The sequence below is a fragment of the Astatotilapia calliptera genome, chromosome 8 (genome assembly GCF_900246225.1).
Source record: "Astatotilapia calliptera chromosome 8, fAstCal1.2, whole genome shotgun sequence".
NCBI lineage: Eukaryota > Metazoa > Chordata > Actinopteri > Cichliformes > Cichlidae > Astatotilapia > Astatotilapia calliptera.
Genome location: NC_039309.1, coordinates 14,751,451 through 14,773,029, shown reverse-complemented (window position 1 = coordinate 14,773,029; position 21,579 = coordinate 14,751,451). Strand labels below are relative to the sequence as shown.

The 21,579-nt window shown below is 42.3% G+C and overlaps 2 protein-coding genes across 6 annotated transcripts; one reads left to right on the top strand and one right to left on the bottom strand.

The window, feature by feature from the left end:
* Window positions 1-64: 64 nt before the first annotated feature.
* Window positions 65-19,148, top strand: katnip (katanin interacting protein). 5 transcript variants are annotated; one of them, XM_026178873.1, is made up of 29 exons: window positions 65-317; window positions 893-1,015; window positions 2,265-2,353; window positions 2,621-2,796; window positions 3,227-3,339; window positions 3,457-3,558; window positions 3,713-3,853; window positions 4,097-4,340; window positions 4,691-4,822; window positions 4,932-5,083; window positions 5,266-5,372; window positions 7,164-7,260; window positions 7,441-7,650; window positions 8,006-8,143; window positions 8,811-9,666; window positions 10,191-10,958; window positions 11,045-11,253; window positions 11,447-11,525; window positions 11,627-11,804; window positions 11,918-12,083; window positions 12,723-12,889; window positions 12,984-13,048; window positions 14,005-14,115; window positions 15,974-16,113; window positions 16,196-16,297; window positions 16,381-16,541; window positions 17,163-17,189; window positions 17,454-17,539; window positions 17,638-19,148. In XM_026178873.1, the coding sequence occupies exons 2-29, from the start codon at window positions 1,004-1,006 to the stop codon at window positions 17,694-17,696; spliced, it is 4,887 nt and encodes a 1,628-aa protein (XP_026034658.1). In that variant the 5' UTR covers window positions 65-317; window positions 893-1,003; the 3' UTR covers window positions 17,697-19,148. The 5 variants fall into 5 exon arrangements, with proteins under 5 accessions (XP_026034658.1, XP_026034659.1, XP_026034657.1 ...); XM_026178874.1 differs by lacking the exon at window positions 65-317 and adding an exon at window positions 320-383 and having other exon boundaries at window positions 4,691-4,816; XM_026178872.1 differs by lacking the exon at window positions 65-317 and adding an exon at window positions 320-383.
* Window positions 19,149-19,451: 303 nt separating this feature from the next.
* On the bottom strand, window positions 19,452-21,430 carry cox6b1 (cytochrome c oxidase subunit 6B1). The gene is made up of 4 exons (XM_026177613.1): window positions 21,316-21,430; window positions 20,513-20,639; window positions 20,132-20,232; window positions 19,452-19,715 (listed from the first exon to the last, which is right to left on the bottom strand). The coding sequence occupies exons 2-4, from the start codon at window positions 20,616-20,618 to the stop codon at window positions 19,662-19,664; spliced, it is 261 nt and encodes an 86-aa protein (XP_026033398.1). The 5' UTR covers window positions 20,619-20,639; window positions 21,316-21,430; the 3' UTR covers window positions 19,452-19,661.
* Window positions 21,431-21,579: the final 149 nt, after the last annotated feature.

Below are 21,579 nucleotides of genomic sequence, written 5' to 3'. Positions count from 1 at the left end.
TCAGTGATTTTACCTTTATGTAGATTTCTGCTGTGTTGCTCTGTTGGTGTCATAGGCAGTGCTTTAATACCCTTTCAGTCAGATGGAGTGTGGCTGGGCAGTAGGAGGCTTTGTGGAGGCTTGTCGGAGCAGGAGGTAGAGAGCGGACCGGTTAGGGGCGTGGTTCTCTCTGATGCGGCTCTCGCCATTGGTGGACAGCTATCCTGGTTACCAACCAACACAACACTGGGCACATGAGAAACCACTAAAAAGCTCGTGAATTTCAAAGATAATGGTTATCAAAGTACTCTTTTTTTTTTTTTTTTTTTAAATGGACCGTGAGTATTTTTCTTGCATATATCAGAGTCGAAATAAAGTAAAGGCTTTCTGAGATTATGAAGACGGTACGCAGGTTTATATCTGTCTTTTAATAGTAGTTGGAGGCTAACTCGCTAGCTTTTTTAGTTTAGTTATGAACGTCAGCACTGCTTTTACTGAGCTATCGGCTGCTTGCTAACGTCGCCTGCGCCACTACACCTACTAGTTAATTCATGCGATACAACCGCATAGGAGGTTGATAACCCGTTATCTTTCGCTTAAAGTTGACATAGTCAACAATGGCTAGCTCGTTAGCTCTTAATAGCATAGAAATTATTGTAACAGCAACGCTACCCGACAAGCCAACTCCGTGCACGAGTGCTGATGAAAACAAAACCCTGGGGTGGTTTAAAACGAGTTTTGGTCAACCCCTGCTTAAAATAAGATGCTAACGTTAACACAATCGTGAATGTTTGGTATTTGGTCCCTTGAATCGGCCAGCGGGTGTGGCGACATTTTCCACGAGCTGTACTCAAGGTACTTTAGGTTTCATGTCACGGCTAACCTCAGGGTTATCATGTGTGTCCCGCTACAGTGATGGACAAATACGACACAGATTTGAGGGATACGTTTTGAGCAGGAGTGATCGCCTCTCTTCAGAAATATGGGATAGGGTCATGTGAGCAGCATCATCTGCAATCACACGATGGATAACGAGGTAATGATAGTTCAGATCATCTGCCATTTTACTTTACGTGATACACTTTTCATTAAACACTGCAATTTTCACGACCATGAAACTCTAAACTAAAGGCATGCCATTTTGTGCACCAGTATCTGAGCTGTCACCCTGTCTCTATACTCTGTCACTAACAAGAATTTTCTACCCTTGCTTCTCATTTCTCTGCCTCCCTTCTGCTCCTGACCTTGACAGATGCTGTAGCCTAGTTGACTTGTAGAAACTGAGTAAGGCTTTGTGATTTCTTTGTTCATCTTGCATGTTTCTTTAAAAATATATAACAAATGAAACGGCATGAGCTTTAGGCGATTGTGTTATGCAGTCAACCAGTGCTCCCTCCGAGACCCACTTTTTATTTAATCTGCTTAATTTTACTGCAGCCAGCATTATTAAGCTTAAAGCAGGCAGACATCTGGTCTTTTAATAAGGGCCATTTCATTTCAGCTGAGTGCAGAAATGTCTGAACAAGATGTATGCTGTCAGGGTGGTAGAACCCGTAGGGGTCCTCACTTTGGGATTTTTGGTTTAACGTGACAGATATCGTTTTACAATCCATCACTTGAACTACAGCTAAAGAGCTACACTTCATGCACTGTGCACATATTATTGCAGGATGTGATCACCACTGAGGATATAGTAGGGCTGCCTTTGTGAAAAAGTGGCTGAATTTGACAAGCCATGCAAGTATTGGGATCTTGGCCCATGCTGAGTCAGTAGTTTCAGCGTGAGAGCTCAGCTTGGGCTCATTTTTTTTTTTTTTTTTTGGCAGTATCTTTTGCTATGATCAATTGTGTGGCTTCATATAAAAATTGAGAGTTTGCGGCTCTTTAGCAGCAGATATTGTAGAGACTAATACTGTGTTAAGGTTATCAGGTGCTGCTTTACAAATAATCAGTTTTTATTATGGTCCTAACCAATAAAACCTTTCTTAATTCATTTCTCCATCACCCATTTAACCTTAGGCTACATCCTGACTAAATGGTTTTTAAATCCAACTGTAACCCCTGTGTCATGACACATTACGCATCCTTCACTAAAGCTTTAGTTCCACACTCGGCGGAGGAGCAAGTTGCTTGCATAATTGTGGTGATGCACGCAATAAAGTGAATGTGCATACCTGTGCAAGAATGAGTTGTATTATGACAATTTGTTGCCCACAAACCGCTGATGTAGGCCTTTCCGACCTTTCATCGTGTGTGTCTGTTTACTGATGTGTGTGTTCTTGAAGGAGAGTAAGACGTGCCAAGGAGAGAAGCTCGCCTCTGCTGTAGATGACACTCTGGATGAATATTTAATCGCCCTCCAACACAAAAACAGGTGAAGTGTTAGTGCAGGCTGCCGGGGAAGAGACAGATTGGATTTCACAGGGGAAACGGACAACTCCTGCATGACTTTCAGTGCTGCCTAATTGGAGCTCTGATTGGTTTGCCTCCTTCCCTTGAGAAACAATACATATATTTTAAAAAGTAACATAGTCTGGAATTGGAATGTGTCATGTTGAATCCTTTGTTAGCCACGTCAAAACTGTGATAGGATTTGCTATATTTTCGAAAGCTATTTATTAGCTCTTTATTTGTTCTCCAGGCTCTTAAAGCGCCTTAAAGTCAAAGACCCCAAGGAGATTGAGTTGGAACGGCTTGAGCAAGGTTTTTCAATTTATCTTAATGGAGCCAATGCCGAAGCCAGTAGGAAGCAAGCCAAGGGCTCCAACCAAAGGTCTCCCTCCTCACAGCCACCTTTGAGGCCTACATGTACAGCAGGTATGCTTTTGCACTTAGACTCAAAACTAGATATTCTTATATAACACTTGATTTTTTTTCTTCTTGTTTATTAAATTTTTCTGAATCTGTCATGCAGGCAGATGTATTATTCTTGAGTGTTCAGTCATGTTTAGGAGAAATCAAAGGTACTATCTCATGCTCTTTTTTTGTTGTTGCTACTGTCACCCATGAACCATATGGAAAACCAGCTAATAGCCACCACTCCTCAGCTTGTAGTTTGTGTGACAGGATCCCGTGTCCAGTCCCAGTGAATAAATGATAGTGACAGTTGTAGCTGGCAGGCAGTTTATTCGTCTTCCTCTCTGTGCTGTGGACCATCTGTGTATGTGACTGTGTGTTCCTTCTCCTCCGAGGCATTAGTCTGCTGCACGCTGCTCATGTTCGTTTCTGTGCTGTGACTCATCGGCAGATGTCTGTAGAAGCGCCCACCAGCTAACTGAAGACGGTAGTAAACTGGAGCAGACCCACAGGAAGAGAAGCCACACTGCCCCAGGAAAGGTCCAGAGGAAAGAATGGGTGCAGGTGCAGCCATCTGATATCCTTATCCTATCTGTATTAACACTTATTGTTCAGCAAAAATAGACATTTCCTATTTTTAAGGACACATGTTTGATATTTCCTCTTTTCTAATATGTGCAGGATCCTGTTAAAATTCGAACAGAGGATGGACCAAGTTTGCTAATCTCCCCAACAAAGCGCTACTCTGATGATTTTGAGCCCTATGAAAGCATAGACATGGAGGTAGAGTGAAGACATAACAATGCCTACTAAGCCTGTATGTGTGGGTGTTTTATTTTTAGGGGAGGGACTATGTGCCAGATGCAGCTGTCTGTAGTACTTAGCATCTCTCTATCTCTTCTATTTCCCCTTTATCCAATCATCACGTTTCATCCAGAGCTCCAGTCCACGCTCCCCTCGTAGTCCCTGCTGCCAGAGGAACACCTGCAAGGTGTCGCACTCTTTCAGCTCCAGGCCTGAGAGCCGAGGAGACCAGGAGCACAGTGAGAAGGTACTTCTCAACCTTGAGGAAGTGAAGGTGAGTGGATGAAAATGTATGCGTTTTTTTTTTTTTGTGTCTTCTTGTCGAAGATGAATTAGATATAGAGAATCATCGTAATTTGGTTTATGCCTGTTGGTGGGAATTTATTTCACTTTTTAGTGGTAGTTTGTCAAATCACGAGGATGGTTAAACTGTCAGTATACAGGTCTGTGCCTGTGAGTGCGCAGGACGATGACTTGTGCATGGATGAATATATAAATGATGACCTTTGCAAACTAGGTTTTGCGTCGAAGCCTGGAGGTTAGCATGCGACGGAGCAGTCGTGGCTCAGCTGGGGAGGAGTCAGATGAAGAGTGGGTAGAGGAGCAGATTGAGAGGGATGAGAGCACAGAGAGTCTGGATGAACTGGGGCTGCCTCTCCCCTCCTCCAAGTCATCCTCCAACAGCTCTCGGCCCAGTGGCTCCCAAAGCCATTTTGACTCAGCGAACCTCATTGTGCTGGACTTTGGACCCTCACCTAAAGGTAGGCTAATATGGAAATTTGTTATTGATTTAGGGCGAAGCAAGAGAGGTAACATCCCCTGCTTTTCTGCGTCATCAGCACTGACCTAAGGATGTCTTTAGGCATGTTGTCAGCATATGAAAAGAAGCATCTATTCCTGATCTTAATCAATTTCCTTTATGTGGTGGGGCGTGGTCTGCGGTGCCGTGCGGACGCACCTGCACGGCATCCGCAATCACGCCCGCCGTGTTAAAACACGGGGACTCAGGGGTTGGTGGTGGTGTGGTGTGATGTGAATCTAATAAAGTTGGCTCTGAACGTCGCTCCGTGGTCCCGCCGTGCCTTATTCATGCCACACTTTATTTTTCCAGGTCGTAAGATCGAGCGTTCACTGTCTGCAAAAAGGAAAGAAAGTGTTGAGACTTTTATACCCACCAAACCTATGTTGGTGAAGAGCAAGACATTAGATAGGCCACCTTCAAAAGAGAGCTGGGAAGGTCAGAGTAAGTCATGTTTTACAAACTCATCTCCCGTTTTTGAATGAAAATGTGGCTGAGATATTCCATTCCACATGATTGTTGCTGGATAAAAAATGTGTATTTTCTGCTTAAGGGCCGAGGAGTCGGGTGGAGAGGCCGCTGTCGGCAAATAGAAAGTCTTCTGTCGAGGACCGGGACCCAGAGGAGGTTGCGATCAGGGTACGCCAGGCCATACAGAGAGAAAACAACCCAGTGCAGAGTGCAGAGCTCTTCAGTCGACACACGGTCTGCCTGAGCCACACTTCACTTCTTACATCTGTTATTACATCTCATTTTCATCTGTAACTGTATACTTTGCCTACTTTTGATTTTATTCAATTGAATTTTCCTGGATTTGACTCACATGTGAATCTTGTCCCATACATATATTTTTCACATCGGTTTGATTTGGTTTCTTTGTCCTCTAGGTCAAGGGACATCAGGTGATGAATGGTTTAGTGCACTACAACACTCACAACAAGGATGACAACAATGTCACTCTGGCCATGCAGAGAATCACACTCATGGGTCCCAGGTATGGTGACAGAAAAAGATACTTAAACACTCAGGAACAGAACGCTAACAGTTACAGTGTACTATGAAACAATTTTGATATAACTCAGGGGTGGCCAATTCCAGGCCTCGAGAGCCGGTGTCCTGCACCTTTTAGATGTGTCACAGCTGATTTAAATGGCTAAATTACCTCCTCGACATTTCTTGAAGTTCTCCAGTGGCCTGGTAATAAACTAATCATTTGATGATGGTGTGTTTTGACCCAGGGTGTTATCTAAGACTTGCAGGGCACCAGCTCTCGAAGCCTGGAGTTGGCCGCCCCTAACATAGCTGGACTTTCTTTGCAGTAGGTGGTTCAACAGAACCTATAAGCCCAGCAACAAAGAATAGGTATTATGATGGTGATTATTAACTTTCTTTGTTATCCCAGGCTTTTCAGTTAAGGCCATATGTGCACACTACGATAAAAGGCATGTGTAACATGTTATTGGACTGTTCTTCCACTAAACATTAATCGATCAAGTAATGCCTACTTCAGTCAGAGACATTACCAGAGATATTTGTAATTTAAAAAAAACGTGCATCTGTCTGAGAGAATGACGTAAGACAGCAGTGGGCAGCTACTGCCTTATTTTCTGGGTGAGTGAGCGCTAATCAGCTAGCTGTCTCCCATTTCTCTCTGACAGACTGATCAGGTTCATTTTGTGACATTTCTTGAGGCATTTCATCAGATTTAACTAACATCTTTGACTGCAGCTGGAGAGAGGAGTGCTTGCTCTGTGCTGTAGATTTGCTGCAAGCTGGAGGATCACTCTAACCAGAACCTGCTGCAGGTGCAAAACTAGTTCATGGGCTACCATTCAAAGTTCACAGAGCCTGTAGAGCAGAACAAGGACTGTTTCACCAGCTGCAGTTTAAGACAGTGGAAGTGGAGTCTGTTCACATGATGAAGAACTTACTGTAGAGGCAGATTATTGCACCATATGTATATGACATTATTTATCAGTTTCTTTAAAAAAATCATACATGCCTCCTTTTGCGTGCATATGGTGTGTAAATGCAATCTAATTCAATCAATTCTGTTGGAAACACTGGAATATTTGTTCAACCATGATCCAGTTAAACTTGATGCGTGACACAAATTCAATTCTAACCCAATACATAATCAAGGAGGCATTGAAATCAGTTTAATTTTTGGCCATAACAAAGTGAAACTAATCTTCTTGTGTGAATATTTTTTTGTAATAAACAACAAAGAGTCTTTACTCTGTGTTATGTTGGCTCTATTACCAGACCAAGCGGGCTGTGACTTCACAGCTTTGTTTGTTGGTGTTACAAATGTTCCCCTCAACAGGTTGTGTATCTGCAGAAAATCTGTATAACTCATAGAACACATCAGCAAGAAAAGAACAAGTGAAAATGTTGCATTTACACCCAGTTTTATTGGTGGTAATTGAACCTGTCCTCTGTGAGAGCGTATAAAGTGTCCAGCACAAGTTACTATGGTGATGTATCCAAAAAAGGAGCCACCTGACATCAAAATAGTCTGACTTTAGGCTCAGCATACCTTGCTGACTCATTAATCTCACTTCCTAGTACATCTCGTTATTGCCTGTGGCAATTCGGTAAATGCTTTGATGTTATAACACCTACTGGTTGAAATATAACAATGAGTGTATACCCAATGACCTTGAAATTATGTATGGCTTTAGCTACTGCAGTGCTTTGCGTTAATATGAAGATTGAGGATAAATAAATAAATGGAACGATAAACAGAGCAGGCAAGCTAAAGTGTTGTCATTCTTTTATTCAGTCAACAACAGAAACTGCTGAAAGCCTTGGAGAAACTTGAAGGTGGACCTGGTTGCAGCATCCCTCAAAGTGTGAAAACAGACTACACCAAGCAGCCGGTGAGCTAATGACACACTTTCCCAGATCAGAATGAATAATCCTGATGCTGTTGGGTGGGATACCTCTGAACTGCCCGCTTTCTGCTGTAACAAAACAAATTTCCCACATGTGGGACTAATAAAGGTTATCTTGTCTTGTCTTGCCTTGTCTTGTCTTAATGTTTTGTATCGCTGTTGCAGAGAAGGCAGTCGTCACCAGAGTACACACCTGCATTGTATGTTACCATGGAGATACTGTCAAACTGGGGGAACGCACTGCAGGTCGGGCTGACTGAGTTGCAGTTCTTCTGCCTTAGAAACAAGAAGCTTTATGTGTCGCCTCATGACTTAGACATCAGGAATGCTGACTTTCCTGGTAATTTGGGGGCGCTCGTCAATGGGAAAGTGAAGGTCAGTCTCTTCTGCTGTAGTGTGTGTGTTTGTGTGTGCGTGTGTTGTAATTTATTCCCCATCTTGTGGGAAATAAATAAGTTGCCATTATGAAAAAGTGGCTGTTTTGAGTTCTTTATGGTTTTTCATTGCACTACTTTTGAAAGTTTAACAAGCACAAAGTTTGTGTGACACAGCAACTAAACATCAGCTGCTCCCATCAATAAATGCCACAGCACTTGCCAAGAGACCATTGGCAGCCAACAAGGCCACAATCAGCTAGTACTGATGTTCAGACTATATATCCGTCCATCCTTCTTATGAATAAGTTGCTGTTTTTGTTTTTCATTTTGTTGTTCTTCTCTTGGTTTGACAGACCACCAAAGACCGTCATATGTGGACGTGTCCGTTCCACCCACCCATTCAGCTCTACTTCATCATCAGGAACACCGAGCGCTCTCCAGACTTTGGAATATCTTGTATTAAAATCTGGAACTACAACAGAAGCTTCAATGTATGTGTATTCAATAAATTTTATATCAATTCTTCAACACATTCAGTTACAAACTGTTTGATTTCTGCTGCAAGCTGATAGATGGTGCGTGATTGTGCGTTTCCATTATAACAGTGGATGACTGTGTTGGTTTGGTTACGTCACAGGTGCGTTGCTCTTTAAGCAGTGGCTGTCTGAGCTGCCACTCAGTCTGTCCAAATGTGGAACAGTGAGAGATTAGCCTCAGAGGATTAGTGTAACATGGGCTTCTGTCTGTCAGCGTCTCTGCTGTTAAGAAGGGGGCACAAAGACCCCAGGTTTTCCTAGTTTACACCGACCATTAGTACTTAGCAATATTTGTACCGGACTGTGAATAAGAGCCTGTAAGGTAAGGAGTTTGGAGTATTTTCTAGACTTCTCTGGGTTCATAGTGGTTTATTGTCTAGAGGATCAAAAGGTCGCAGTTGCACTAATTAGCAGCTAGCTAGAGCATGTTAGTCAATAGTGTGTTTTATGAAATTGAGCTTCACTCAAATGTTTGGTGTTAATTCTGTGAAGAATTGAAATGTGAAAATCATTATTTCTTCATTTTGTGGCATAACTTACTGCTTAAAATCAAATGCTTTTGAAATTGTTAAACATCCTAAATTAAAGACGCTTGTAAACTGATGTGCTGTATCTTTGCCAGGAGCTTGACGTAGGTGCGCGACATATAAAGCTGTACCTGAACAGCACGTTGGTGTTTGAAGGTGAGCTGGAGAAGGGCTGTGGCAACCAAGTCTTTGACTACAGCACCACAATTGATCTTCAGGATTGCCAGGTCTCCGACTCTGTGTTTTCCAGCCCTGTGGCTTCAGGACACAGTCTAAGAGGGGCCACTCCCCTTTGCTATGAAGACAGTAAGGGTGGAGAGGGTAGCATCTCCCAGAGATACCAAAGTTTGAATGCATTGTCTGACACAGCAGGCCAGAATGTGGTAGACATGCAGGAGAAATCACATACACCACTACCACCTATCACTGCTTCTGTGGGAGTGTCATCCTCTACTCGTCACTCGATACAAAGGAGCTCTTTTGACCTGTCTGCCTCAGAGGAGACCCACTCTCTCAGGCAGCAGGTGGAGCAGTCTGCACCCATGGAGCAAACAGTCACCACCCAGCCATCCTCCTCACGGGTTGCCCCGCAGTGGCTGCAGCCTCTGAACAGAGGTGCTCCAGAGGGATGTGAGACCAGCAGGGAGAGGCCACGGTGGCTGGTACCCCAGCATTCTTCAGAGCTCAAACAGCCATCAGCATCATCCTCTTCCATGCTCCCAGAGTTGCCATGTAACCCAGGGCGTGTGTGCAGAGGGGCGGAGAGGACGGCGAATGGGGTTCAGTGGAAGGCTGACTCTTTGGACCTGAGCTGCGACCTGCTTGAGGAGGTCGGGGAGCAAAGGTCAGACAGGCCCATCAGCGGACGGAGGAGCTCATTCAGAAACTCCACAGCCAGTGTAAGGCAGACAGAGGAACAACACCACAGAGCTACAGCACTGACAAACGCTGGTATGCATTGTCAGAATTTTCATACTGAAACAGAGAGACAAATCTGTATATATGGCTACTCCAGCCTTTCTATAAATTTAGCTCTATTTCATCTTTAAAAATATCAGGGTATCATCGGTCAGGGTAGGAGTTTTCATTACCTTATCAGTCCTTTCAAAGGAAATCGTATCCACTGATTAAAAATACAAAGGAATATACTTTTGGAGACTTTAGGAGAATAACATTAATATGTATATAGTTTAGCTAACTAGAGTCTCTATTCTCACCTTACTGGCAGTCATTTGTTTGATCTAATCATTGTCATTCTTTTTGCTGTTGATCACTTTGGCAAATATATTACTGCTCTTTAATCTTACTGATTCATTTGCATTGGGTTCATTTATGTAAAATTTTAAGTGGATATTTAGTGAAATACACAGACTTGTAGATTTTAGTTATATTTGATGTCGGACAATTCTTACAGGCTAATTTCTTTCCTTTTGGTTTGTTAGTAATTTATAGTCTAATGTTTGTGTGTTCTCCAGATGAGCCCATGTCTTTGGTGAGTGCTAGCAGAAGGCAGAGTAGCTCTCGGGCCCGGCTGCACAGTCAGCAGGATGACACCCTCATGGAGTCCTGGGATTCACTCACTAAGTTCAACCAATGTCAGCGTGGACGCATCTCCAACATGGCGTTCGAAGGCGACATATTTGATGAGTTTCTTCAGCGCCAGGGCTGTGGTCCACCCACAGTCCCACCCATCTCTTCTTCATCACCCAGAAGCCCTCTGTCCTCCTTAACCACTCAGGGGACACTTTGCGAAGGCCCTGATGACGATCCATCCATGGAGCGGGAGGACGAGTTTGAGATTCCAGTGTTGCCGCAAGGCCAAAGGCTGGTAATCAACATTTTGTCCACCTGGGGTGATCGTCACTACGTGGGTCTCAACGGCCTGGAGGTTTTCAGCTCTAGTGGAGAGCCTCTCCGACCTGTTCATATCCACGCTGACCCGCCAGACATCAACATTCTCCCAGCATACGGCAAGGATCCACGCGTAGTCACCAACTTAATCGATGGCATCAATCGGACTCAGGATGACATGCATCTTTGGCTAGCCCCATTTACTCCTGGTTGTAGCCACACCATTTTCATGGACTTTGCAGTGCCCCACAAAGTGGCCATGATCCGTGTGTGGAACTACAACAAGTCGCGCATCCACTCATTCCGAGGCGTGAAAGAGGTAGAAATGCTTCTGGATGGAAGGTGCATCTTCAGGGGGGAGATTGCAAAAGCGTCTGGAACTCTTTCTGGAGGTATCTGATCAGAACAACTTCACAAGAGTTTATGCTCCATTGTGTGTTGTTTTTTTGACCAAATTATCCTTTATTCATGCGCTCAGGACTGGACCAGTTTGGCGACACTATCCTCTTCACCACTGATGATGAGATACTGGAGGCGATGTCTCGTTATGATGAGACCTTCCTTAGTGAAGGTGAAAGTCCTGAGAGCATGGTGTATGAGGAGGAGCTGCAGAGACCACGCACTGCTGATGGAGAGGGAGAGGAACGACCTTTTACCCAGGCTGGTTTCAGAGAGGAAGACCTCACTGTAAGTACTGGTCTCATTCGAGAATTTGAATCATAAATTCATAAAGCAACTTATTCCAAAGTGTGACAGAGTTGACTTTCATTATGTGGCCCCAAATGATCAGAGCAGACAGGCACAAAGGCCAAACTAGCCACAGCATCAACAGGACTGTGTGGTACAGTTATGCTTTAAATGCAATGTTGTTTTGTTTTAGCTGAAACTTCAACTCAACTCTACTATGAGCCAATCTGAAGAGAGCTTAGAGCTCATTCCTGGGATGCACACAGGAAAGTGTGAGTACATCAGTCATATCCTGTCATATTATGGTTGCCTCTCTGTTTTTGGCTTTGTGTTTTGGATGTTTCTGGATGCTTACAGTCTGTCTTAATCCCAGGCCTTAGACTGGAAATGACCTTGACATGGGGCGACCCCCATTACATGGGCCTGACAGGACTGGAGATCGTGGGGAAGGATGGAGAGACTTTACCTTTAGATCTTAGTATGATCGCTGCTTCACCCAGGGACCTCAACGACCTACCTGATTATGGACATGACCTGCGCACACTTGATAAGTATGCCTGACACTAAATGTAACATGCCCTTTGATATTACAGTTAAAGTCCAGGCAAAGATTACATCATTATTATGTAAGATACAGTGTATAATGTCTACTGTCATTATTTAGACTTATTGATGGCCACAACATTACCACCGATGACCAGCATATGTGGCTGATTCCTTTCTCCTATGGAGAGTCCCACACCTTGACCATTACCTTCAGCAAGGCCCAGACCATCGCTGGTCTCCGTTTCTGGAACTACAACAAGTCTCCTGAGGACTCTTACAGAGGGGTGAGACAGTTTCTGCCAGGCTGAACCCACATTTGTTATGATGCAGAATAAAGTTTACTTCAAATACTAACGTGTTTATGATATTTCGTACTTTACATGATCATTTGTAAATTAACAAAATATTGTGAACTGAATTAGTGCCACTTCCTTCAAGTGGAGTCAGATCAGCTGATAATTTTGAACAAGTATAATTCACATATTACTTAAGGCCATATTCTGCTTTGCGGTTATAAAAGGTCTGTGGTTACAAAGCCCAAAGTCCAGTTTTAATACATGCAGTATCAGACCACATATTAGCTGACCAATCAATGTAGACTGGGCCCTTCTGGGGTTGGAGGGTTTAAAGAGACAAGAGATAAAATACTGTGTGAGAGAAATAACAACAATATTACAGTGTTTTATGAAAATTAATGTATGTAAACACACTGTATGACACCCTTAATATGGATTTATGAAGCTGTGAATCTGACTTCTCATTTGTACAAAGAACAGTACGTGCTGAAAAAGTGATGACTGTGTATAATGCTGCAAAGCATGGATTACTTATTGTGACAGATTTTTATTTTTAACCACAGAAGTTCTTTGCAGAACACTTTATGCATCTTAGAAAACATAAAAATGTCCACATGTTTGGTTCAGGTGAAACTGATTCATCTGTTCTTGGATGATGTTCCTGTCTCACCAACGGAGGGATTACTGATCAGGAAGGGACCGGGCAATTGTCACTTTGATTTTGCCCAGGAGATTCTCTTTGTTGACTTTCTCCAGACTCCAGCTGATAACGGGAGTAACGAAGACTACCACAGGTGAAGCCCAGAGTATGAGTTTGAGTAAAACTGCTGTTTCATCAGAAATTCTGAAAACTGCCTTTCCTTATTTATAACTTTATTTTTAATTCAGAGGACACTCTAAGAAACAAGAACAGCCCAGCATGGACTATGAGGCTCCCATCATGCCTTGTGGGTGTATCCTTTTTCTAAACAGATTTCACACATGCTTATGCATGCTGTGCTCCTGTCTGCCCTATTGGTCCAAAAATGTTCTGTGGATATTTTTTAAATGCACGGATCAGATTGAGTTCAGACCACGTTAAATAATCTGCATTGGTTGCTTTGGCAACACCACTGGCATGCACATGCTCATCAAGAGCTTACAGAAGGAAAATGTCTGGCTGGAGGAGAAATAGAAATGTGTCCAGTCATTTCAGTGTGTTGTGATATTGCGCAAAACCTTTCCACATATCAGAAAATAGCAGTGAAAACTGGCTGACAGGTTAGTATGTATTTAACACAGAAAAATCACTATATCGTTTGGTGTAGCGATAAGTGATAAGTTAAGCACTTTATCGAGCTCGTGTTTTCATCCACTGTTCTCACAGACATTACAATGTGCCCTCCTTTCACGTTCGGTCTAGGAGCCAGCCAGGGCTCACCTCTGTAACCTCTTACTATTTTACTCTTTCTGGAACTATTAACTTTGTGAAATAATGTGAACATAGGCAGAGCAAAAACCTTTGTTTCATATGAATGATTCGTTACTGGTGGTTAGTGACTGCTATTCTGAGGTTGCTGGTTATGCAATTAAGTGGTTAAAATCACAGGCCATGCCTCAGACTGGTGAATGTACACCAGCCAGAAGAACCACCTGGAATTTGGGTGGATCAGATTAAGACCAGGCCTTAAAAATGTAGTGGGAAGATTTAACCCATTGCATCCGAATAATAATTTGTCTGTAACTGTACACATTTTGAACTCTAAACAAAAGCTGAACATTATAGACTTGTTAAAGAAAATTTGTTTTTGTCCAGTAAAGTGGTAAAAATGTTCTTATCTTTCTTTTTTCCTTTTCTAAGCAGCTAGAAAAGGAAAAAGCTGGATCTAAAATGCTCGATGTTGTCTTTTCCTTGACTTTCACCTGTCAGTCATTTTTCAGCTCCAGCTGTTAACAACCTGGGGAGATCCATACTACATTGGTCTGAACGGCCTTGAGTTTTACAATCAGAACCATGAGAAGATCAGCCTCAGTGACAACAGTATCCTTTCTCATGATTCAGACTTGCATCTGACCTCACTGGCTCGAATTCACCTCACTTGCTGGAATATGTTAATGTTTACTGTTAATGTGGTCAAATGGGTGCCTGGTTAAGAATGCGTGGTGTACAGTTGTGGTCAGAAGTTTACATACTCTCATCGTGGGGAGAAATGTCACGGTAATTTTGGACTTTTAATGGTTTCTTTCGGCTGTTCTTTCCCCAGGGTGGAATGATTTTGCAGCATGCATCTTTAAAGACTTGGGTAGACAAAGATTTGGGTTCACAATTATTTACATACATCGCTTTTGTCTTTTAATTAAGGTTCTTCAATGTCTTTTAACTTGACAAGGCCAAGAACTGTTAACTTCTCATTAGTGATCATGATTAACTACAACTGGTAGTTTCTCTTTGCTAACAAAAAAACGATATGTTTGCCAACTCTCAGTGGACTGACCAATACTCAGAATAATGAGAAAATCCAAGGAACTCAGTGAAGATCCAACAAGGAGAACTGTAGATTTACAAAAGCTGGGAAGGTCTCTTGGAGCCATTTCTAAACAACTGCAGATTCCAGGACCGTTGATTCAAACAATTGTACATATGTACAAATTATTCAGATGTCTCACCACTTTGACAAGTTTTGGAAGAAGACCCAAACTTTCACCCTCATATGGGAGTAAATTGGTTAGGATGTTCAGGAACCATGAAGGGCCAAGCCTGCCATGAGCTGGAACCTGCTGACACACCAGTGTCACTGTCAAGTGAAGTGAGCCTTACTGAGAGGGTGCCAACCAAGAAAGAAGGCCCTACTCGAAAATTGACACCTTCAAGCTTGAGTGAAATTAACATTTTCCCACATGGACTACCCAAATGCATTCTAGAGAAAAGTTTTATGGCCAGGCAAGGCAAAGATTGAGCTATTAGGTAACAATGACAAGAGTGCAGGTATGTATGGAGAGGTAAAAGTGAGATTATCTAACCTAAGAACACTGTACCAGCTGTCAAGCATAGTGGTGGTGGTAGCATCACACATTGCGGCTGTTTTGCTGCCGGTGGTACTGATACACTGCACAAAGTGGATGGAATAATGAAGGAGTATCAATCACTAAATAGTTGAAACTGAGACATCGGTGGGTGTTCCAACAGGGCAATGATCCCAAAAGATCCAAAGACCTTTTCTAGCCCCAACCTTAGTGCTATTGAAAATCTGTGGACTTCACTTAAAATTCTTACAAGTCACGCTAATGAACTCTAACAAAGAAGGGTGATCAAATATCGAGGTAGAATTATACCTGCTTGTTTATGGCTACCAAAAGACGCTGTGTGAATTGAAGAAAATCCAAAACAAAATCAAATTTGTTCACCCAGTTCTTTTTAAAAGATTTATTAAATGCTGTATGATCATTCCACCCCGGAAAAGCAGCATGACATTCATGCCTATGTTGATTGGATGAAACTTCTGACAACAACTGTAAATCGGTCACTTTAGGTTGATAGATATTAAGTCACTAGCTGTTAATGTTTTCCTCTTAAAAGATCAAACATTACATCCTACTCTAAGAACATAAGGATTTCGAGCAGTAGTGCATGGTTGTTTACTCTTATAGGTAACTGTGACAATCAAATTGAAATAATATTTAGTGTGAATTATACTTGTGCATTTTATTAGTATATTCAAGGGGTTCAAATAAAAAAAGTAGTCTAGTTTATTTGATTTGGGTTTACATAATATATCTCTGAATGAGTTTGTGACTACTGTAAAACTCTGTTCTCATGAAACTCTGAGTAAAGTTGTGGGTAATTAGCAGCTGTGTTTATATTAATAAACATGATCAGACCTCAACATTACGTCCACCAGACATTGCTGCTTTTCCAGACAGTGTGAATGTGCTGGACAATGTGAGCGGTGATGTGAGGACTCCAGATAAATTAATAGATGGAGTCAACTGCACCCACGATGGAAGACACATGTGGTTAGCCCCAGTGCTTCCTGGCCTGGTGAGAAAGACAGTGTGTGTGTGAGTGTGTAAGAGAGAGACTGTTTGCAGCTGACACGAGTGTATGCTCTGTTTCCATGCAGGTGAACCGTGTGTATGTCATCTTTGATCATCCAGTGACTGTGTCCATGATCAAGCTGTGGAACTACTCAAAGACGCCTCAGAGAGGAGTGAAAGAATTTGGGGTAAGCCTACTTCTCTCTCTGCTGCGGGTTTAGCAATCGCTTCTGTTTGTTTACTAATGGTGCATGTTTCTCCGTGAGTCCAGCTGCTGGTGGATGACCTCCTGGTATATAATGGCATCTTGGACTGCGTAAGCCAAGTGACACGAGGCATCCTGCCTACTTGCGACCCTGTGGTGCCCTACCACACCATCCTGTTCACAGATGACGTCTACATTACTCACAGAGAGAGGAACACTGTCATCAGGTACTCAGGCTTTTTGTATTCATTTATCTTTTTTTTTTTTTTGGAAAGATGAATTCATGAACGGCTGCTTGCTTACAGGCTAAATGCTGATTGTTATTTAGGTTTGCCTTATTTAGAAAAGGGGTATCAGACATGCACTCGGCTGCCAGCCGACTGGACGCCTTGCAGAGTCTGAAATTTGCAGAGGAGGTTGTGTTGCAGGATGTTAAGAATGGGTAACATAAAAGTGTTTTTCCAGAATCTTACAAATTATCTTTGTCATCCCATACTACACTGAAGTGTGACGGTTAATCCAAGGAGCCATGCTCCTACTGAGATTTATAATTCCACAGTCTTCTTAAAGACATCTTACACTGCTCATCATCTTTTTTGTAAATGGATAAAATGTATGAGAGGACTTTTTAAATGTATTTTTAATGCTGCTTTGCTTTTGGTGTACGACCCTCTAGAAGTCAGATTGAGCTGCATGTGGCCCATGAACTGAAATGACACCCGTGATCTGTCATGTAAAATGCTTTTTGACAGGCCTGTTGCATTTCTGACAATCAAACAGATTTACAGACAAATTGTGTTAGATTAACTCAGTAGTTTTGAAAAGACTTGTACTCTTCTCCACTTCAGCCCCCGTGTCAGCAGACACCGTCAACAGTGAGTAACAGGATAGTAAAAACCCAGTGCTGCTGCCTCCTTGTGGTCACTCCCTGTACTGAAGATTCCTCCAGTGCCCTCAAACATCCCACATCCTCCTTACCACTTGCTTGACTTGTGATCCCCAGAGTCCCTCCTCTCCCTGACTTCGAGCTTTGTCAACCCTCCCTTTTGTGTTTTATTGCCCTTTTCCGCTTCTCGCTGGCACTACAGTTTTAAAGAAAAACATCCGCTGTGTCTTCCTTTTCTTGTGTTGCCTTGTAGTAATTATGTGGAAGATCAGGATGTGAAGATGACCAATGAGAACCAGATAGTTCATCACAATAAGAAGAAGCAGACGGCAGACCCAGGTGAATCAGAGAAGCGATTGGAGCACTTTAACATGGATGGATTCGTCTGTTTTAAAATGTCTTTGTTAACTCTTCTGTTCTGTTCTCACTCAATTCAGCTCTACGGCCTAAAACCTGCATGACTGATGGCGGGAAACATGGAAGGAGGAGGTACTGACTGACATGGAGTCAGTGTTTTTACAGTTTGAGGAGAGCTGAAGGGAAGAACCTGTGGCTGACTCTTTTATTCCACTTTTTTGGTGGGTGACTTTTGAAAACCTCCTTTACACCAAGTCCCAAAGCAGCCACCCAGCTGTCATTTGTAAAGGCGTCACCCCAGCATCTCACACGGTCCACAGTTAAAAGGACAGAGATTATACACACACAAGATTCCACTTTATGGTTGGATTTCTCTCCTTTTCTTTGCTGTGAAAACGAGTCCACAGATATCCTGAACATGTACTGTATAGTCGTCGTCCCCTCAGTGCCAGGAAAAAACTGTCGAGGCTGCATTTTATCAGCCATATTATTGTGCCTAGTACCAACACTATAATCTGTGGCTGCTACTTGTGACTTGTGACTTGTGCTGCATATCCCAATGCTGCTTCTGGCGTATACATAATCCAGGAAAAGAAAAAAAAAAGCTCAAAGGCCACATGAGTACACTGTCACATCAGGACGCTACGTTAATTAATTAACATGATTCACCAACGAGCCTAGTCATTTAGCTCTCGGCCTAATGGGTATGAAAACACTCCCACCAGTGCACAAACCAAGCCTAATGCTATGCAGCCACTAATTTATATCTATTAATATTTATATCTCTTGGATAATATATTTCAAAAGTGAGTGGTTTTACTTGTGGAAGTACTTTCAGAGAGGTTTTTACATTTGCAAGATTCACATTAACGACTAATGCGATAGACGAAGTCGAGGAACATTGAGAATTGAAGCCGCTCAAAGCTTCACATTAATACTAACAAATATCTATTTGGCTTCACACAATTAGGTCAGTTTGTTTTTTCTGCTTCGCATCAAGTAGAAAAAGCTCGTTTGCAATCCAAGTGACCTTTATTGAAGTTGCTATGCACATGCACTAGATTGTTTGACTTTTTTTTTCCAGCAAACATTTCCACAGCAGTCTTTTTAATTCGGTTAAAAAATAGAAGCAATTTTCCACTTTTAGCGTTTGAGTAGATAACAGACAACTTCTAATATGCAAATATTATAAACTTACCTCAAATTAAGAAGAGCAGTTGTTTAAAAGGGGATAAATAGGAATCTGTGTTCACTAAAATACTTGGTAGTCTGTGCTGTACTTTTTTTTCCGCTCAGTGTTCACTGTACTAACTTGTTGCATGGGAAAAACTCCTCAGCATTAATTTTTTTTTAGGTGTTTTTACTGCGTCATTGAGCCCCAGTATAAACTATTCTACACTCCTTATAGCTGGGAGTCATTGTATATGAAATGCAGTTTTATGTATTTAATTTCATTATGTCCCGCAGCAGTGATACTCATTACTCCAAATCTCCATTCTGCTCTGTGGAGTGGTGGCCATTATTGTAGCCGTGACATTTAGTGTTTTGAAATATTTATTTTTCTAATCTTGATTAAATATGTATATTTGAAGTAGGTTTATTGGAATGAATAAAATGTGAAAAAAGTAATAGTTTACCTTCAGTTTTCTGGAAATTCATCCTCTTGTTGTGCTTTTTTTGGGGGGGGGGGGAGGGGGGATGTCTGGAGTGATCTGCATCAAACTCTATAAGCGGGCCACTTGGGTTTTGCTGTTGATCTCTTATGTTCAGACTTCCTTGCCCTGACTCTTTCTCACACACATCTGAACTAAACCCCAAAAAAAGAGTCTATGAATAACCTCACAGGGGATCAGCAGCATGCTGTAAAGAGACAAAATAAGACAGGACAAGCCAGTTCCATAAATATATCCTGAGATATTTTTTATTAATGCAGAATCTGCTGTACATTTCATGATATCTTTAAGGAATGACCATTCAGTTTCGGTGTGATCTCAGGACAGAGCATTAGTGGAAAGGCACACCGCAGGTTTTATACCACTCGTACAAACATTCTACTGAAAAGATTACATCTCTGCAGACTATCGGCATTCGAAATGCTTAAGCCTCAGATTTTTCCAGCAAAGGTCCCATCTTCTCTCTGCTCGTCCCATTTCTGGATCTAAAGGGACAAAAATTTTAGAGGAAAAAAAGAAAACTTTTGAGACAAAAATATTTATTTTTAGTTGATTTAATAACTATGTAAGAGTGTTAATCCTCAAACTACATTTTTGTACAACTTGTGATGTTAAGCAAAGCTTAGAGAGTGGAATCGCTTTGGCTGATAAAGTAACTCAACATGTTGATGTATTTTTAGTCAGCTGTGTGATTAGGGGCAAATCTCCAAACTGTGTTTTCCATGTTTTCCTTATTTTTGACTGTTTGGGCTGAGCAGGAATGTGAGGAATCATAAAGTTGTTTGACCCCTGCTAAATAAACTCTTCCCACCAATTAAATTACCATGTACATGCTGCCAATACGCTTTCAGCAAAGTGGCTTTTCTGTTAGAAATGAGATGGTAACATTTCTTATATTTACCCAGGAGATGGGGCACAGCGATTTGTAGACCCTTTTGTACCACTCGCAGGGCTGGGTGTCTAATCCCTTGGCATCCAAAGCTTTCTGGCAGCGGTAGTAGTCTATAAATAGAGAAACAACAATGGTGAATATCAAAAATAACCTTCCAGTAGACCCTGTGAAGAAATCTGACTGGGCTATCTTCAGGCCAGAGGTCAGGGTCAGTAGGTGAGCTATGTAAGCCTTTCTCATGATTACTGTGACTGAATAATGTTGTAATAATCCAAAATTGTACTAGGTTGTTATTGCCTTTTTAAAGCACAGCATAGTCTTGCTTTAATCGGCAGTTCCTCTAGTCGCTTTCACACATTTGGAGAAAACAACCTTGAGGTGTAGTCTTACCCACGTAGTTGGACCAGCAGTTCCTGGTCTGGTTCTGGTTGGGGAATCTGGAGTCAAAGGGAGCCGTGCGGTATTTCTCAAGTTTGGCTTTAATGTCTTCGGCCATTTTCACCTCTGGAAGGAGAATCTAATGAATGGGTGCAAAAGGGGAAAGAAACAGCCACTCATTAGCCTGTGTGTGGTAGCCTCTTGTGAGGATAACATCTGCAGGTTGCCTTCTATGTGCGGAGATTGAACAGTGGCCGGCGGTGACGATCTGTGACGCCTTAAGATTTCATATTTGGGCAAGTGCAGCGGATTGCTGTCTGCGGCACCTGAAGGCTGCTACTAGAAATGCGGGACTTTCATCAGCTATTCTTCTCACCGTCCAATCTATAATATCAAACTACAGTCAAACATAAGCAGTGATTAAATATGTAGGACAAAGTGGGAAGGCCCTAAATGGTAAAATGCGCCTTATTAGCCGGTATTGGCAGTAATCAATAGCCTTAGTTACCAGGCCAAAAAGCTTTTCCTTCGCATAGCCCAGTTTCTCTTTCTTTTTCGCACAACCTGGTAACACATTCGCTATTTCTCTCTGCAGTGTAATTAGTTTCTTTAAGAATGCTACTGAAAACCGATTAAAACACTTCCTATCGATACCCAGAATTAGTGGTGCCATTTTTGACACGCCACTTCCCGAGCGGTTATTTTGATGACTACACACAGAAATGAATAGAATAAATAGAAATAATACCTAGCGGACGGTCTGCGCAAGACGAAAACGGTACTTTAGAGGGTTAGAGCATGCAGGTAAACGGTACCTTAGTCGCAGATGCTGGCTCGGCTCAAGTGACTTTACACCGGACGGTGAGTGTCGTTACTCTGAGAGACAGTGCGCGCTCCACGCGTGCGCTCCGGTCTGAAGATATTGGAGCCGTGCAGTTTTATCATAAGGGAATGGCGGATACAGGTCACATTGAAATGACAAGACTCTCACAGTCACACTTTGTCTACACGCAAATGTTTGCTTTATGTCGTGTTTTGGAGAATAAAAGCCCTGAGGGGTGAAAGCCCAGGGGCGCAGC

What these genes read in the sequence shown, in the direction of transcription:
- katnip (XM_026178871.1), top strand. Translation starts at nt 2,247, where the DNA reads ATGTGTGTGTTCTTGAAGGAGAGTAAGACGTGCCAAGGAGAGAAGCTC. An exon ending in ATCACACTCATGGGTCCCAG is followed by an intron (nt 5,373 to 7,163) that starts GTATGGTGACAG and finishes TCTTTTATTCAG; the next exon opens with TCAACAACAGAAACTGCTGA. An exon ending in ACTACAACAGAAGCTTCAAT is followed by an intron (nt 8,144 to 8,810) that starts GTATGTGTATTC and finishes TATCTTTGCCAG; the next exon opens with GAGCTTGACGTAGGTGCGCG.
- cox6b1 (XM_026177613.1), bottom strand. Translation starts at nt 20,618, where the DNA reads ATGGCCGAAGACATTAAAGCCAAACTTGAGAAATACCGCACGGCTCCC. An exon ending in CTGCTGGTCCAACTACGTGG is followed by an intron (nt 20,233 to 20,512) that starts GTAAGACTACAC and finishes CTCTATTTATAG; the next exon opens with ACTACTACCGCTGCCAGAAA. An exon ending in CGCTGTGCCCCATCTCCTGG is followed by an intron (nt 19,716 to 20,131) that starts GTAAATATAAGA and finishes TTGTCCCTTTAG; the next exon opens with ATCCAGAAATGGGACGAGCA.